At 39.2% G+C, this 17,734-nt stretch overlaps 1 protein-coding gene across 3 annotated transcripts in view; it reads right to left on the bottom strand.

Moving 5' to 3' along the window:
• The window catches only part of DLC1 (DLC1 Rho GTPase activating protein), a 219,168-nt gene that overhangs the window by 16,146 nt on the left and 185,288 nt on the right, over positions 1-17,734 (bottom strand). For all 3 annotated transcript variants that reach the window (XM_053975618.1, XM_053975619.1, XM_053975620.1), the window contains 2 exons: positions 9,143-9,214; positions 6,004-6,085 (listed from right to left, as the gene is read on the bottom strand). In XM_053975618.1, the coding sequence (XP_053831593.1) occupies positions 6,004-6,085; positions 9,143-9,214 (154 nt within the window). The remainder of the gene's footprint in view (positions 1-6,003; positions 6,086-9,142; positions 9,215-17,734) is intronic.

Genomic DNA, 17,734 nt, shown 5'->3' with positions numbered 1-17,734 from the left:
GTGCAGGACTGAGCACAAGCAGCTTAAAACATAGCAAAACTCAGTGCTATTCGTGACACAGCTCCAAGGCAGGTTAGGCTCAGCTAAGTGCAGGCTGCCATGGTCTCCTGCCTTTCTCTATGTCCTTGCCATCTCAGGAACTGTTCCAAGGACATGGTTCAACTATAATCTGTACTGGTAAGATGTGGTTAGAGAACTGCCTGTTCTCTAACCAAAAGGAAGGAAGGCAAAAGGAAGAAACAGGCTGGGCACAATGCAGAAGGCAGAAAAAGTGAAGCAGCAGTTTCATGGAAGTGATAGTTTAGTCCTGTGTCAATACTTCTGCTCATGAGGCTGTACTGTGGGTTTGATGAGGAGACTAACTGAGCTGAAAACCAATTTTTCAATATTTCTTGGAGTTGAATTTCCCCTGGGTCAGTACCCTGAGCTGCATGAAGAGTAGTGTGTGCAGGGAGGAGGCACATGAGTAGGGCTGCCCCTTTCATTAAACCGGACCACAACCCAAATTCAACGGAAGCAAAGCTGAGCTTTAAAAAGCCTAATTTATTCCAAAGGAAGTTATGTCATTTTCACATACAAATTCATTTGAGCAAAGTTCAAAGAAGACCCTGGATCTGCAGTTTTGAAAAACTAAAAAAGAAAAGAAATGCTGACATGCCCTATTGCTTCAAATGAATTTTCTCAGATTCATGAAACTTGCACTTGGATGTAGAAAATGTGTGCACAGAGAGAATTACTAGTTTCTTCTCTTTTCCCTTGCCTTTTATGCACAGGATTGGCTGCAGATGGTATTTACACAAGGCTTGATCCCGAAGCCATCAAAGAAAATGGGAAAGCTGCTACTGATGCTTTCGCTGCAGGTCATGAAGCAAAAAAGAAAAGACAGTTTGATCTATAATTAGACCCAGCCACAACACAGCAGAGAAGAAGAGAAACAGGAAGAATTGCCATGGGTCAAATAGCAGGGCAGTGGCAGGTTAGAAAAGTTATCCAGATCTCTCTTTTTTATCCAGATTCATCTTTGCTCTGAATTTGGAAGGCAAAAGGCTCAGTCCTGCAGGCTGCAGCTGGTGGGTACATGCACAAGTCCAGTGATTTCAGAGGAATTGTATTTATGGTACGGGTGAAGGGTGAATGTCCCATCTACATGCTAGACACAAAACTGTTTGGTTTTTTTTCAAGAGGCCACACAAGCATCAGAAAGCTGCCTCCCTCTCTGCTATAAACACATTCTCCTCTCAAAGTCCTGGACCTCAAGACCACGAAATATTAAACCGGTTTTAGTTATATATTGTGTAATAATTTACAAATTTCACAGTGTTGCAACCTTTGACTTATGCAGAGAGAAGTTACCACTGAATCCCTGGATCAGGCTTTATCTTGCTCCAGCCTGTCTGACCACTAATAAAGACAATCTCTGATTTCACAAAGATTACATCCCCAGATTTCTCTCCTGCTCGACTAAAACCCCTGAGATAGGGGGAAAAGGGTAAAGCAAAGACCTTTATTTTCACAGAGGGTATTTAAAAAAAAAAATCTCCCGGCACACATCTCACAAAAATTAGTACAAAGGCAAGATAAGGTAACCCCCAATGACTGAGGTTAAATTCAATAGCAGTGAGGCAAATAAAGTCTCTGTTATATATTTGACATGGATGCATCTCAAAACCAGTTTTCCTTTTAAAATCTAAATGCTCTGCAGCAATTGCATCAGGTCTGCAACTTCTATTACATACATCACACATCCTGCTTCACCTTCTGCACAAATTCAGGAGTGCCAAGGTCCTTGAACTACACACCACTGAAAATACAGTACAATATGCAGAACTGCCTTCCAAACACATTAGTGTGTCTTAAAATCTAAGCTTACAGTTTGGTTTGTCAGGGTGAGATTTACCTACACAACTGTCATTAATAAACTTCACATATGCTTTACAGCCTATAAGCACACATTCATTTCCTACAGATCTCATCAAACTGATGCTAGCTAACAAACCACAATTTTCTCTTCTGGGTCTGGACCTTCTCCTTTGTTAACTCCACTCCCAGGTATAAGTTCACTTATCATTTCCTTACTGACAGTCAGCAGACCTGCCTCATTCTTTAGGTTTGTCTTATTCTGCCCAAACCTGTCTCAGTAACACCTTCCTGAAGACAAGATGGGAGAAGGAGGGACGGGGCAGGATCGCTGCAGACAGCAGTTACAGCCACTTTCACCGCCTGGCTGTCTCAGTCTCAATTCTGACCATGCCTCCTACCCTGGCTACTCTCTACATGACTGTCTGGATGACAAGAAAATATTCTTCCCCATCATTTAGAGAAACGTCTTTGAGTCAGCCCTCTCTATACATCTTCACAGCCAGATGTTATCTTACTCCCATGGAGCAGTCTATTTCCAAGACATCACTTTTCCTCACTCTTCATGGACTCCTACCTCGGTTTTCATTTTCTTTCAACCCAGCTCTGCAAACCCCTTCCTCCTGAGGGTGACCAAGGCAGCAGGACCTACCTCTCCATCCTAGACCCCAAGTCAGCCCATATCAGCCCTGAGTGGCCACTACACAGTCTGAACCTGTTGCACTCAAATCATGAGGCACTGGAGCTTCTCTCAGAAATTATGCAGATGATGCATTTTTATTAGTCTTCTCAGAAATGGCCAAACTAGTTTAGCCTGAACTTCTTTTAAGAGAGTCAGCCTGAACAAGACACTCACTACGAAAAACTGTAGTGTGAATAGCTAACTTCTAAATTAAAATGTGGGTTTATGACATGAAGTCTTTTTTAAACTAGGTACTAGTCAGTTCTATGTTGGGTATGACACCAGGTAATTAATTATGTTCTCATTAACAGAAGTTCTCACCCCATGCACCCAAATAAAGTAGTAGCAATGCAGAATACTGGATTTATGCATTTTAAATTATGATTTTGAATTTGAGGAACTGTGTGTTCTAGCTTTAAAGATTAAAATATTTTCTTGATGGACTTAAATTCATAATTCTGCTTATAGAGCAAAGTCCAGCTCTATTATACTTGTAACTAACTGTCACACAAGGGCCTTCTTGTCTCAGTGGACAGCCTCTACTTTGGCTCCTGGGGTTTGTCTGAATGTTCTTCTGCAAAGGACGTCAGCTCTCCACAGACCAAATGATACAAACAGTGACTATATTACAACCAGTTTCTTGGATGAGAAGTCCTGATGATAAAAGATTTAAGAAACCTCTTGCATATATAGTGAAACAGATTCCGAGCCATGCATAAGGAGATTTAAAAGGATTTCCATCATGGCTTGCTATGTATTTTGTACTTAGCAACAACCTCTAGGATAAGCATGTTTCAGTACTTAGTTTCATCAGCACATGATGCATCCAGTTATCTACTGGAGATAAATTCCCAGTCATTAATCTAATAAAGTTTTATGAAACCAAGGCCAGCACTGGTTTGCACAGACACTAAAGAAAGCATTCAAGAAAATTAAAATGTGGTCATCACTCTTACATTTTCAACCCTACATTTCATGGTAAGATCACTAAATGACATTTCTTAAATTCTTTCTTAATATGGCACTCTTTCTGAGTGCCATATGCTATCTCTGTAGTTCAAGTTTCAACTCACTTTTCACCTGAAAATTTTCCTTAAAAAACTTACGTACATTTATAAGATTATTAAATAATAATTAACAGTACTGTTCAGATGTAAGCTATCATTTAATTGCTTCAAACTTAAAAAAGAAATCCCTGTCACTGTGATTTCTACAGTCTTTTTAAAACAATTCTTTCACATACAGTTATCAGAACAAGGTAATTAGAACTTCTGGGAAACACTGTCTGTTACAGTGAAAAGCAGATTCTCAGCACAGACATCTTACTATTTTGTTACCATCCACTGTGTAAAATGTTCACTTAGCTCTGAAAGTGCTGAAAGTGCAAATAACTCCCAAGGTATTCTGATTTTCAGTCAAGAAACAGCCATAGACTTACAGTTGTGAAACTGTTCAAAGCCTTTACTGAGTAAACCCCTTTACTGTTTACACACTGACTGTGGCATGAGTCAAAATAAATCCAGACTGCAGGCAGAAAGGCAGCATTCCAAACTGTGTTTCTCCACAGTTTTTAATGAGCTTTGCAAAATTAAACACAGAGGTGTGGAAAAAAAAAATCGAAAGGTGGAAATGTTGTGATAATGTACTGCTTTTGGCCAACACACACAATCAAAGGCCAAATTCAGACATCTGTGATGGTTAACTGAATTACTTCAATTTTATTTTGAGGTGGGATCTGAATGATTCTGGAGATACTTCAGTGTCAGTTTTAAAGTTATTTTGTAAAAGATAAATCTGATGCATAAGCCACAGGCTTCAGAATGATACAGTTCAACCTTTAAAATCTTTGTCTCACAGAGATATGGAGCACATGTTGCTATTTTCATCAGTGAAAAGCAATCCACTATGTTTAATTAAGTAATCCCAGGTTACAAGTATTCTTGGAGGAGAGCACCAAAAGCAAAATATGCTGGCCTGGCTGTATTTTGTTTTCCTGGCAAGGGAAGACCATGCTTCTGGAATCAGCATTTATTTGCATTACTGTACTTTCTGTTCAATGACTTCACAAGTTCCAGAGCACACAAATAAGCAGACCAACGCATCATATTTAAATATCGATGGAATAGATGTTCCACATTTGAGTAAGGCCCATCTTGCATGAAATTAACATTAATGAGATGTTTCCCCTCCTTATGACTGGGCAACAAATCTGTTTTCTTAGTTTGAAAATCCTGTAAATATTTCTGAAGAACTTTAAATTCCAGTCCCTCTCTCTCCCTTCCAAGTATGGCAGTGATGGCATTAGAACACTATAAACTTAAAGCTGTTCTTAAAAGGGTTTTGTAATTCATTAGAATTACTGACATTTAGAGTTGCACACACCATGCATGCAGTATCCAAAAGCATTCATTTTGCAGGCAGTTTGGAAAGCTGCCACACTGAAGGACAAAGCCATAAAACTGCACTTATTCCTAGGGAAGAGGAGATATGAGATGTTAAAGCTTTTTTTCTTTTGCCATTTAAGATTGTGGACTCGCACTAGAGGAGTTAACTGATGGATGGATTAATGTTAGATGATGTCAGATGGGGCCACTGTGATTGCTTTTATGACCAAACTGGTAATGCTGAGGCTGTAGTTCTGTAAAAAACACCCTGCCACACACCAGCAAGTCTTGCTCCCTCTTTTTCTCTACCTATCCCTTCTCCTCCTTCTGCAGCTGGCTGTGGGGTCCTGCCCCATTCTTCACACCTACTGTGAACTTCATTATGGTTTTTCACTGATTTAATTTACTAACCCAGAAAAGGACTATCAAGACCCTTTCTGTGAGGTGAGCCAGTTGAACTGGTTTGTGGAAGAAGCCCATAAACAACAAAGATGAGTTAACGTGAGCATGTAGCTGAGGGCAGACCTGTCTTTGGAGTAGTGATAAACTAATAGATTCCCTTACATCATCCCTTTCAGCCATACCCACGTTACAGGGTGATGCACTGAGGCCAGCATGAGGGTCTGTATAGAGCACTTTGTTTATACACACAGCATTCTGTTTGTATACACAGCTGTCCACCAAGGTAAGAAAGGAGAGTGATGGAGTGCACCAGCATTGCTTTGCTGATACTACTTCCAAAATGCAGTTCCTGAGTGGGAATTGGTGCTGCAGTTGTACGTGCAGAGGGCTATAGCCAGCACAGTTCTGCTTTCACATGCCTAACTTGGGAATTAGGAAAGAAAGCAAACAAAGAGGAATAATACAAAATATGCCTATGAAATCCCTTTCACAAAGATTCCTGCCACTCTCCTCCCACCTTTCTTTTAAATAAGATCCCCAAAATTACTTAACCCAATAAAGTATTTTAATGAAAACCCCATACTTTTGTGTGCTTTTTTGTTGTGCTTTTCCCAGGTACTTTCTATTACATAGGAAGGGCTTTGTTTCAAAATGCAGTGTGATTTTTATTCACTTTACCTGCATAACGCCTCAATAGCATCTCTGTCCAGAAAGTCATGCTCTCGCTTGACTAGAGCAATGTCAATTGGAAAAAGGAGATCTGCAAGAAAAGAAACAGATCAAAAATCAAAGTGACGCTCATTCCAGTGATGCGTTATTTCAAACAACCAGCTGCCTGCAGCTGAGCCCATCAAGATGCCAGTGATTGGTGCTTAGGTAAACACATGCTATCACCTCAAATGCCAGAGGTGTTACCTTTTCATCTACAAATTTTTGACATGCAGCCTTGATAATTGGGAGTTCATACACAGAATAGAGGAAAAATTATTAAAGCAGAGATGAAACAATGGGAGATGGAAAAAGGCAAATGCAAACTTCCCTACCAGACATCCGAAGTGCAAACTAATTCATGCTAGCTTTATTTAAAATAAATACGCAATCTCCATCAAAATACTAATATCTCACACTAAAGAAAAAAAGGCCAGTAAATGCCAAAACTCTGTGAAAGAATGAAAAAAAAAAAGCCTTGAATCTCCTTAGCTGTTCCTCAAGCTATTTAAGTTTGACACTGTTTCATTAATGAGATATGGTTTAAAACGAAAGCAAGCCAAGCTGCGTGGAGACCATACTACCTCCTTTCCTTAGGAGATTATTTAGGTAAACAACTGGGAGAGTGAGGGGGAGGAAACAATGTGGGCAGAGAGCTGAAAATTTACTACAGCTCTGAAGCAGCAAACACATATATATCATTTACTGTACTCCACAGATTCCTGACTGTCATACAGGTCCTGATCTGGCATTCCTTGCACAGCTAAGACTCCCACCCAAAGCTGCTGGTTCTTCAGAACACCCACAAATACAAGGTCAATCTATGAGCAGACTGATGCAGTTGCACACAATTTTTCTGATCCAAGGAACTATCTACTAATTTTTTAATTTCTATAGACTGGGAAGAATGAATTGAAATGAGGAAAAGAATTAAGACTGATATTAATTTCTAGAAAGGTACTTTCTATACTAACAGAAAGTGAACTCTATGAATTTTATGAAAATAATTCATTTTCTATAACAACAGAAATTAATTCTATGTCCTCATTTTCATAGCATCATAGAATGGTTTGGGTTGGAAGGACCTTAAAGTTCATCCATTTCCAAGGCCCCTGCTATGGACAGGGACACCTTCCACTAAACCAGGTTTCTCAAAGACCCATCCAACCTGGCCTTGAACACTTTCAGAGACAGGGTATCCAGGGCTTCCACAACTGCCTCAGGGATACAAATTATGACATATTCTGCAAAATGCTAAAAATTCTGTATTTTCTACAGAAAACTGCAGTTTTAGCAAAGCAAATGGCAAAGGTTCACTGATTAATCTCCCATATTAAATGTACACTGTGTGGGAACACACCATATAGGCAACTTCTCAGAACTCTTGTACTATACCCAATTGATTCACAGGTCTCCCCTTCACTGTTTTAAGTAGAAAGTGCAAGTAAATAGGGTGAGCACATCCAACCCATATTTTTTCGCAGCCCTGATGTAAGTTTTTCCACTGGGAAAGTCATATCTTTAAATGTCCACAAGAGAATGTGTGAGAACTTAAGTGAGAGAGGTGACTTGAAAGAAGCTGATAGTCTGCATAAGATCCTTTTTTTAATGCTTAATCTATGCCATTGCTGGCTTTGTTGTTGCTGCCATCAGGGGGACTTGCAAAGGACAATGGTATATTGTTTTTCAGTAAGGACAGCTGTCCTTTCAATGGGTATGACTGGCCTTGCTCTCGCTGCTTCCCTCTCACCTCTGTGGTCCTTTTGATGTTAGGCAGGACATGCTGTTACAATAGAAACTTCATGTAAGTTTAGAATCTCTAGGTAGGGCAATGGTCCTACACAGGTAGGACATGTAATTTATTAGGGGATTTATGTCTCAGCATTATAAAAAACCCACAAGCCCACATATTCAGCTGAGAGTTTTGTCTCAGTTGTAACAAAGACTGGAACTACAGTTCCAGCTCCATATCCCAAGAAAATCTTGGCATCTCCTTTAGCACAGAAAAAAAAAGAAGGAAAGAAAATAAGAAAAAAAAAATAAAAGGAAATTTAATTTCTGAACAGGCAAAGAAAAGTTTTGCCAAGTGCAGCTTTTGAAAGTGCTATTATCATCTCATATTGCAAATGCAGCTGCAAATCAAAGCTACACAAGATCATTTTTCAAGAAGGTCAGCTCAGCATTTGCTGTAATTTTCAGCAGTTATTCACTGTAATAATGAACTTTCTATGCTCGTTCTTACAAGCAGCAGCTGGAGTTTGCTTCGTAAAAATGAGGAGTCAGTTAAGAGTGCATGATAATTTCACTCCAGTGAAAGTAATTTTAAGTGGTGTGGGGGCAAATAATATAGAACAATAATATAGACATATAAAAAGCATGTCACACTTTTAAACAAACTTCTATAGGCTACTCTGCATCAGTGTAAGAACTGTATGCCAAACCTGCAGGTTTCCAGTAGGTTGGAGAGGCAATGAAGAAAACAGTTCTCATTAAGCAAAACCTTGTAAAAGCAGACACACAAAATGAATGCGTCCCAGAGAAGGACAAGTGACTGCAGGAGGCAGCCACTCCTCTGAGAAGCAGCTGCACAACAACAGCTTGTATGTTCTTTTTCTCTTCATAGTAAGCCTAAGTCTAACTACAACCCAAACCATTCTGAATAAACACACAGGACTTGGGAATCATGAGGCACACAGCTGTACCCATGCATATGCAGAATTTCCTACTACTGTTCCATTAGGAGAGCTGGCCAATGGAGCTGTACACAGCTTTCGTACTTCTCCAAGACTGGGCTTGTAGCAGTGTCTGGCTATGTTCCTTTCTGTTTTAATCAGAGGGAACATACCACATTAATAACCTTTACATTTGTGCTATGATGCTGTTTCGAAGATTCAGACTAAAACAGAAACCTGAAACAAATTCAAAACTCCAGCATGCTTCAGAGTCTCATTGTGTTTGGTACTGTGTGGTGGGTAGCAGAGAGCAGCCCAGTCCCTTAAAGTAATCTTATGTCTGGAACTTCAGTGGTGTCCCTGAATCTCATTTACTGGTGAATAGTACATCTCCTTGTCCAAAAGTTGCTGGGGGAGGATTGAGTTCAGGTGCCTACCTTCATAAAGCTGTGCATACTGTGGGAACCCAGCAGCCCGCAGCCAGTCACAAGCTTCCTTGGCCTCGATTTCTGAAAGAGGACAGAAACAAATCACCCTCTGATTAGTGATCTGCAGAGATAAAACTTCCTCTCCACCGCTTCTACTATCTCAACTGCAAAATAAGCACAAAGGTTTCCAGAAACTTTGAACTGAGACACACATTTGCTTATCCCAGTTTGCTTTTCTTCTCACTATCAAACATATCTTAGATTCTGGAAAGTCACTGACACTCAGCTGCTATTTATCAACAGCTCATCATTTTAACAGTAAGAGAAACAGCACTAATGAAAACTGCAGCAGTTATGGATTATCCTGTACAGTATTTGTTAACACTAGAAAAAACAATCTGCAATCAACATGAGCAGCGCTTGTTCAGCAAATCTTATGGTCCTCTTGGCACAACTACTTTGTCTTGACAGAAATTCCTTGCAGAGCTCGCATTACTGTGCACTTTAACACCTTGTAGATAGTACTGACAGACTCAAGTCCAAGAACAACTGACACACTGTACTGCAGCTCACTCAAGCACATATTTACTACCCAACAAGAACCTAGTTTCATTGAAAGTCTATGAGGTATTTATGAGTTACTTGGTGTATTACAGGAAGGTTTCCCTCACACTGCCCAAAACAGCATGGCACAGAATGAAATTAATCACACACATATATGTTACACAGAAAGAAAGGAATATTAGTCTGTGAATAAATCACATATAAATTCATCTGCTACTTAATACAAGTAGAGATAAAGAACATGTTTTCCTATTAGCTCAAACTAGGAAAATATAAAAGGTACCTAGGGTATTCTCCAAGTGTTGAAGAAATGGATTGGGCTAATTATGCTCTTCAAAAAATTCAATAAAGTGCTACTGGGAATTTAGCTCCCTCCTTACAACTGATCAAACAAACAATGAGAAATCAGAAAGAATTAAAGTTTGTCTGGCTTTCATTACATTCACTGTTCCTGATGGACCAGGAAACAAAAGCTTCATTATGCACAACTGAGTACACAATTTTGCCACCTACTTGGAGAGGATACTATGGCTACCTGCTGCAGAAGCCATGCACAAAGGGGCCCTCTCAGAATTGCTCCAAATACAGGTTACTGCATACATGGCATTGAAAAGCTAAACACGGTGTAAGTAAAATATCACGAGATTTTGTTGCGCTATGAAATATTCCCAGTGAGATATAGGTACACAAAACTGGACAAAATGGCAGGCACATGTTAGTGTCTCCAAAACGATGGCAACCCCCCTCTCATTTTCCAAATTGCTACAATAGTGTTAAAATATTTGTGCTTTGCCAGACTACTTTGCTAAGAAACATATCCAAACCAAAGGGTTAAGGTGAGCCAAAACACAACAGTCCAGATAAATAAACATCTAAAAATCCACTCCTGTTGAAGTCAGGACAAGCAGGCATTTATGCAACTTGTGTTTGCTTCACCTCTGGGTTATGGGACCACATGAGAACAAGCACGTACAGTCATATTGACTTAGCTACTGATTAAGAAAAGGCATTCTTCAATTCCAATTGCAAACTGTTACAAAGTTTTGCTTAAAGTAGTATTTGAATTTCAGTATGCTAAGGAAATATGTGGGAAATTTAATAAAGAAGAAAAAAAATATTAAACTTGTACGGCTAAAGCAAGAACAAACAAGACGATAGATTAATATTTCAGGAGCAATTAAAGTAGAAAAGCAAAAAAATCTGCAACTAATTTTTAAGAGTACTTAAAATAAAATGCAGTATCTTATAGGTCACATTCTGCAGAACCGCTTGGATTGAAAGAAAATTTTGCTTGATTTAAAACCTGGAAAAAAAATGATCCCAGATAACAAGCATTTGGCAAAAAACGCTGCAGTGCTTTTGGCAAAAGATGCTTGCAGTGCAATTGAAAAAAGCGTCAGATTCCTTACTACTACAGGCACTCTTCAATGTGTTTAAATATTTGTTCACAGGTCCTTTACTGAGTACCCCAGGTATATTTCTGTAAATTGTTTCTAGAGCTAGAAAATTATGAATATGCATTCACTGGACTTTTTTCACCACTCTCTACAGAGGCTTTGTGTATCTTTTCTGCAAACGTATATGCCAGTTATGTTAAAGTTACATTTTATGGGCATCCAGCTGTCACGTGCCTTTGGAATTTTCAGAGCATATTTGCTTTCAAAATACCTTTGTGAATCCCCCAAGAAGTTTAGGCAATGAAACACCTGAGTTTTTCCTATCTGTCCACAAGAATTGCAGAGAACAATAAAACACAAGTGCACCTATCCACCCTGATTAGGCTCTGTAAGTGCCTAGAGTTGGGTACAAGACAGTGCTAAGTGTTTAAAAGCCACATTTGCCCCAATTTCATAGGGCAAGTTGCAAGTCCTGTTGCAAGTCCTGGAAGGGCAAAGGGTTGGAAGTCCTGTTGCAAGCCCTTGCAAGGGTGAAGGGTTTGGAGTACTATCCTGAACAAGGGGCCAGGGAGTGCCCTGAGACCAGGGCTCTCTTCATCTCATCTCCACCCACACAAAGCATGGTTAAGAGAGGGAGGGACATGATGGGTACTGGTGACAGAGTGGAGGTGGGACCTAAAAGAGTAGCTCGTTTTGTTCAACTCAGGATTCCTCCTAGACTGTACTCCTATGCGGTGCGGCCAGACAAAGGGAAAGGTAATTTTTTAACCCAGCTTCCCTATCTGAACCTTGCTGGCTACTGAGGAGCCAGAGTATGAACAAAACTGTGTATGTGTGTGAAATTCAGGCAGATCAAAATATAGTCAGAGGGAGAATCCAGCCCAAGGTACACTGAATAAGCTGCATAGAAAGCCGAGTACACTGAACGAGCTTTCTCACAGTAAGAGATACAAATTTAAACAGCTGAGAGCTTGTCTAGGTAAAAAGTTCATTACTGCAGCTTAACTGTGTTTGAGAATAACACACACCGGTTAAACCTGAAGTTCTGGCCAAATCATTTAAACTACCCTAGAGGAAGAAGCCCATTCCTACAGTTTCAAAATTCCAGCTCAGCAGCACTAGCCCTGGGACTATTGGTTTGCTAGCTGCCAGTTTCATATCCAAGTGGACATGAGAATATTTATGTGCAAGTCCTTGTCTTCCTGATCAATGGCAATCAAGATAGTAAGAGATAAAAAAAAAGAAGAACAGGTCTTTCAAATTCAGATTTTCCAACTACTTCTAAAAACATTTAGAAGGGATAGAGCATTCAATAGCCTTTGTTCAGTATCCCAGGGGACATAGGTTACAGATAATTATCTGAGCTAGGAACTCACTGTCAAGCACAGCATTTGCTTGGCTGGGGCCAGCTGATAGCCACAGGGAGGAGAGGAAACTTGCAGAGGAACTCTACACTGCTTTCCAACCTATTTTAGGAAAGTCCTACTTCAACCACAATTTGCAAAGCAATTTCTGATGAAGACCTGGCAGCTGAACTGATAAGCTGCTGCAGGCAAAGGACTGGTCTCACTCCCTCCTTCCCACTCCATCCCTGCAGTGCCACTTCCTTTCTGAATCAAACACCCTTGCCAGTTAAAACCTTTACAATAAACTACCATTCAGTATACATTCCAAGCAAGAAATGTATGTGCAGCTTTTCAGATGTGCATCCTGTGCCCTCCCCCAGCAGCAGGAGGTTCTTGTACAAAACACTGCTGGAAAGAAAGAAATTGTGCTATTATTTCCAAATGTCCTGATTAAAAAAAAAAAAAAAAAAAAAAAAAAACAAAACCAAAAAACCCAAAAAACCTCTTGGAAAGTAAAACAAAACAAATTTTAAAAACCCCACTCAAATCCCCCAAAACTCCAAAAAGTACAATGAAGTCTTTATTCTTGGTGTCCTGTAAGCAAACAACAGGCAAATGCGTTAAGGAGGAAACAGGAAATTTTTATTGGAAACAGCTTTATTTGTTAGTCTGTTTTACAAAGCAGTCCTCCATGCTCAAATCAAGGGTAGGAGTTCCTTTTGTGTATGGTTGGGAACCATTAGTCCTTATTTACCCACTTCCAGAGGGATTAGGAGAACTCAATCCTTCTCCAGAGTAGTAAATGAAAATGGGAAAGTCTAACTTACTTTTTGTTAAACTTTGGTTAATCTTGGTTCCTGGTCTTGTAAGTTTGCAAGTTTAGACCTTCAGAGTAAAAATATCTCAATTAACACCTTGTTTGAAACTGCAGTTGCAGAAGGGAGAACTGTAAGATGTAATCTTTTGTTTAATGATACCCTCTCTCCCACAGAAAAGAAAAACCACACAGTGATGCTGCAATAACATTCTTTCAGAAAAAAAATCATCATAGCAGTCCAGTTAAGACAGCAACAACATTTACTTCCATTCTTCTTTTTTGCTTCCATGAAATAATGGGCACTTTAAACACTAGCTCTTTCAGGGTCTTCAGGACAAGGTGCAAAGCAGATGTATCTTTGTACAGTCATGCATTGACTCAATTTTCACCTAAGTGCTAAACATCTTATGAACAGTTTTTCCAAGCAGATGGTTTCCTCTTGCCTCAACTCAGACACCTTTACAATCATATTAGCACCTCCACACATCAGTTCTACACATCTCACCTTTTGGCTCTGTTAAGAGAGCAGCTTGTAAAAATCTGTTGTGAGACTGGCAAAATCAGCACTGTCAAAATCAAATTTAAGAAAAAAAATGGGCTTCACTTCTGAAGGTTCACGTCAATGTCATATATAACAACTGGTTTTTTTGAGCTTCTTAATTGCATATTGGTCTTAATTATTAAGTAAGTTATTCTGGTTGAAATTCACTATTTGACTTTTCTTTCAGAAGAGAAAAAAAAAAAGAAAACAAAAACTTGTAGAAATTGAATACAAAATCATCTTCCTGAATCAGCTTGCAGGAGAGACTCTTCCATACAGTGCAGAGAATGATTCCAGATTTTCATGAAAGCTGGAAATGAACACACTATCTCCTTACTTTAATGTCTAAAACTCCATACACTATCTGCATGTTTGCTAAGGAACAGAGAAGCACATGGAACACACAGAGCACAAAGGATTCTTCCCCATCCAGGACTAATAGTCCAATTTAATGGCTGCAAATGGTTGGCACTCTCTTTTTCTGTCTATATCAGAAATTGCCTCTCCCTACACCTCATGTCTCTCTGAAACTTCTGGTGCTTTGCAAAATTTTTGTTCAACTCAAAAGCACTATCCTGAGCTATTAAGAAATTTGAGATCATTCAGGATTGTATTTTTTAAGACCAGCTGTGGTATATGTGAGAAATACTCTTCTTTGGATAGAATTCCACTGCCCAAGTACAAGCAATCCTTTTTCCTAGTGCTTGACTTGAATCCCTGACATGTGAATTGTGGTCCCAGCATTAGACCTGATCACACTATCCATCCACTCAGTCTATGGATACATGAACACAGATGTGAAATCTGAGACAAACCGGGGAAATAACTGCACTGTGGCAGCTGTCTACAAATGAGCAGTCCAGGCATTGAAAATGATAAATCAGCTCTGTGTAATGTCATATGCCTGCAGCCCTTTAAAGTTGGGACAGTATGACTGACTTCCTAAGAGTAAGCCTGTTATGTGTCCAGGGCCTCAGATGGTTTTCACTTTGAAGATATGAGACTGTTGCTTGAAAATAATTAAATTCCTTCTCATAAGCCTGTTTTTTCTCAAACTTGTATAGTTTAATATTCCTTAGGCAGTATCATTAACTTAGCGCTCCACACCTTTCAAGAAAGCAGCACATAGCAAGGACTAAAGAAAGCAAAAATATAATTAATGAAGAACAGCATTTTATAAAGATAATGCGCTCAAACACAAACTTGGGAAGTCTGTCAATAAACGTTCAACCACTAAAAACGACAGCATTCTGAAAATCCCATTAAAAGCTCTTGCCAAATTTCTAACACACTTGGAATTTCTTCTGTTTCTAAGAGAACAATCTAATCTTACACAACTGCTCTAGAATAACAGTCTGACACACTCAGATTCATGTTGGATGCATTTCTAGAAGAAGCAGTGAGATCAAGAGAAATATAAAGCACGGCTTTTGAACTGAGTATGCGCTTGCAGGTTTTGAAGTGAAAGCTAACAACCTTCCCAAGAGAGTAACTTTTCTCCTTTCACCTTTAAAGTGCAAGTTGCATTTCGCATTTGCAGCTGCCTTTTTTGATGTGCTCCTGTATTTTACTGTGCTTCAATTTATCTTCTAAAGTCAAACTATACATGCTGTGACCTCCACTTACTGCTGCCTGCCTCAGCAATCAATTTGAGCCAGTATGGATGCATGTGCAATTTTAAGAAAATACCTCTTATTAAAAACTTTCAGAGGGATGGGGAGAGGGGGACTCACGAATTCTTAAGACAAATCATATATGACACCGAATACATATACTACTTTCTAGTCATAAAACCCCTAAAAGCAACGATGAAAGTTACTCAGATATTCCACAACTATATGATGACGACTAAAAAAATAGTCTTGTGTTGTGGCCTGCTGGCTTTGGGTTAAATGTGGGACTGACTGGCTTTTTCAAGTTACAGAGCCTTGAAGCAAGACAGTAACTATGCAGTTGATGTTATGTATAAACCACAGGACACTGGGAGAAGAAACAGAGTATGTTTGGAATTTGTGTGGGAACAGATGAAGAAGTAAGGAAACAGATGTTTAAGATCATATATTGATGTTTTCTCTGAAAAAAAAAGCAGGAAGCTTGAAGCTTGAACACCCCTTTTTTTTTTTTTTTTGTCAGCAGAACTTTTGAAAAAAGCAAATGGCTTACTTCCACTAGTAGGATTTCAGTTTGTTTATTTCCTTATTGTTGAAAGCTAAAAAAAAATAAAAATTAAAAAAAAAATAAAAGAATGTGACTGGCTTCCAAAATATCTACAGAGGTGTATGTACCTTCCCTCCTTCTCAACTATACCAAATTACAGAATATAGTACTTTTAATTGCTCACTAATACCCTTGCTAGCACAGCAAGCACAATACTGCTTTTGTGGACCAAAACCTAAATATTAAACTTGAATCTCTTTTTCACAGTCTTCAGCATATCAAAATCACTTCAGAACTTCTACAGCTCACAACATAAAAAGAGAAACAACACTTGTTGAAAATATTTCAAACATTTAGAGATTGAGCCAAGACTTGTTAAAATCAATGGGAGCCTCTGTAAATTTCAGAGGTCTTAACTAGGACTTTCCCAGTGTGGATCCGTGGGTCTCTGAAACTCAACAAAACTTTTGCAGGAATAAATGGGGTCAGTTTCACTATTTTTAGCACGGGGTGAAAGCCAGGTTTTCATCAGAGCACAAGAAAGGACACTGCCTGATGGCAGGTCAGAGAGGGCACAACCACCACCTCCAGAGCATGCCCTGGCTGGCAAGAGGTCCTTCTCTCTGTCAAGAGGACCAAGTACAACTGATTAGCTCTGAAAAGCACCAAATCAACATACTTTCAGGATCTAATAAAGGGCTACTAAAATAAAGGATATTCCCCATGTGTCTGTCAAATCCTTTCCCTATACACTCTACAACAGATTGCAATTACTGCTTATTTTCACACCATTAAATATGCTTCTAGATGTCCAATGTTAGCTGCATTACTTCCTAACTCATTGAAGACTTCGGGAAAGCATGTTCTAGGACACAAAAGAATCATCACAACTTCTGATTTACACTGCAAGTTAATAATTTATTCCTAAATAGGGTTTTGTTTTGATGATGTTTTGGGGTGGTTTTTTTTTTTTTTTTTTGCATTTTGAGCATATACAGGAGAATTCAGAAAGAAATTTAAAAACCAATGTGATCTGAAGACAAAAACCAACTTTGTTTAATCAGAAAACTATAGCTTAATGTGGCAGCTATCCTGTCATATAAGAACTCTTTTTATAGGTTAAAGATGGTCTTCTCCCATCTTGTTTTTAAGAAGGTTCACAGATGAAGAGGAACAACATGTCAAGTGACTTAAAAAACCCTCAAGAAATAATTAGGCACGTGGGTTATTTATCTGGCCTGCTTAACACAGGGTGGTCTTGGAGGAGGATTATTTGGGGCAGAGAAAGCAGTTAGTCAAATCCTCTGATGGAGGTCATGTTGACAGATTCCAGAGAGAGAACCAAATCCTCCTCCAAAGAGTGGGAAATAGAAGATGACTTTAACCTTCTTTCAGAAATTACTTGGTCAGCATGACCTTTGAGAACATACTGAAGGGCAAACATTAACTGTTGCTAGTCCCAAGCCCAGCACTAATGTCCTCCAATTGCCCCCTGTCTGCAAACTTGTGGTGTGCAAAGCTCAGCTCAAAGGCTCATTCAGCTCCAGAGGGAGGCAAAAGTGAGTAGGCCCAGCAGGACTGGTACTTCATCTAAAAAAAGGCACAAAATGTGGGCTACCTGTTCAGATCTAGGAAATAATGATGCTGTAAGAACTGATCTCAGCTGGCTCAATGGTTCATACCAAAGAAAATAGATTTTCTAGACAGTTTATTCTTTGAGCTTGTTAAACCTCAACCTCAAAACTATCCAAGCATGTAGGAAGAACTGCATGGAAGAAT

The sequence above is a fragment of the Vidua macroura genome, chromosome 4 (assembly GCF_024509145.1).
Source record: "Vidua macroura isolate BioBank_ID:100142 chromosome 4, ASM2450914v1, whole genome shotgun sequence".
NCBI classification, from domain to species: Eukaryota; Metazoa; Chordata; class Aves; order Passeriformes; family Viduidae; genus Vidua; species Vidua macroura.
Note: the sequence above shows the minus strand (reverse complement) of the source record. Positions and strands in the feature narration are given on the sequence as shown.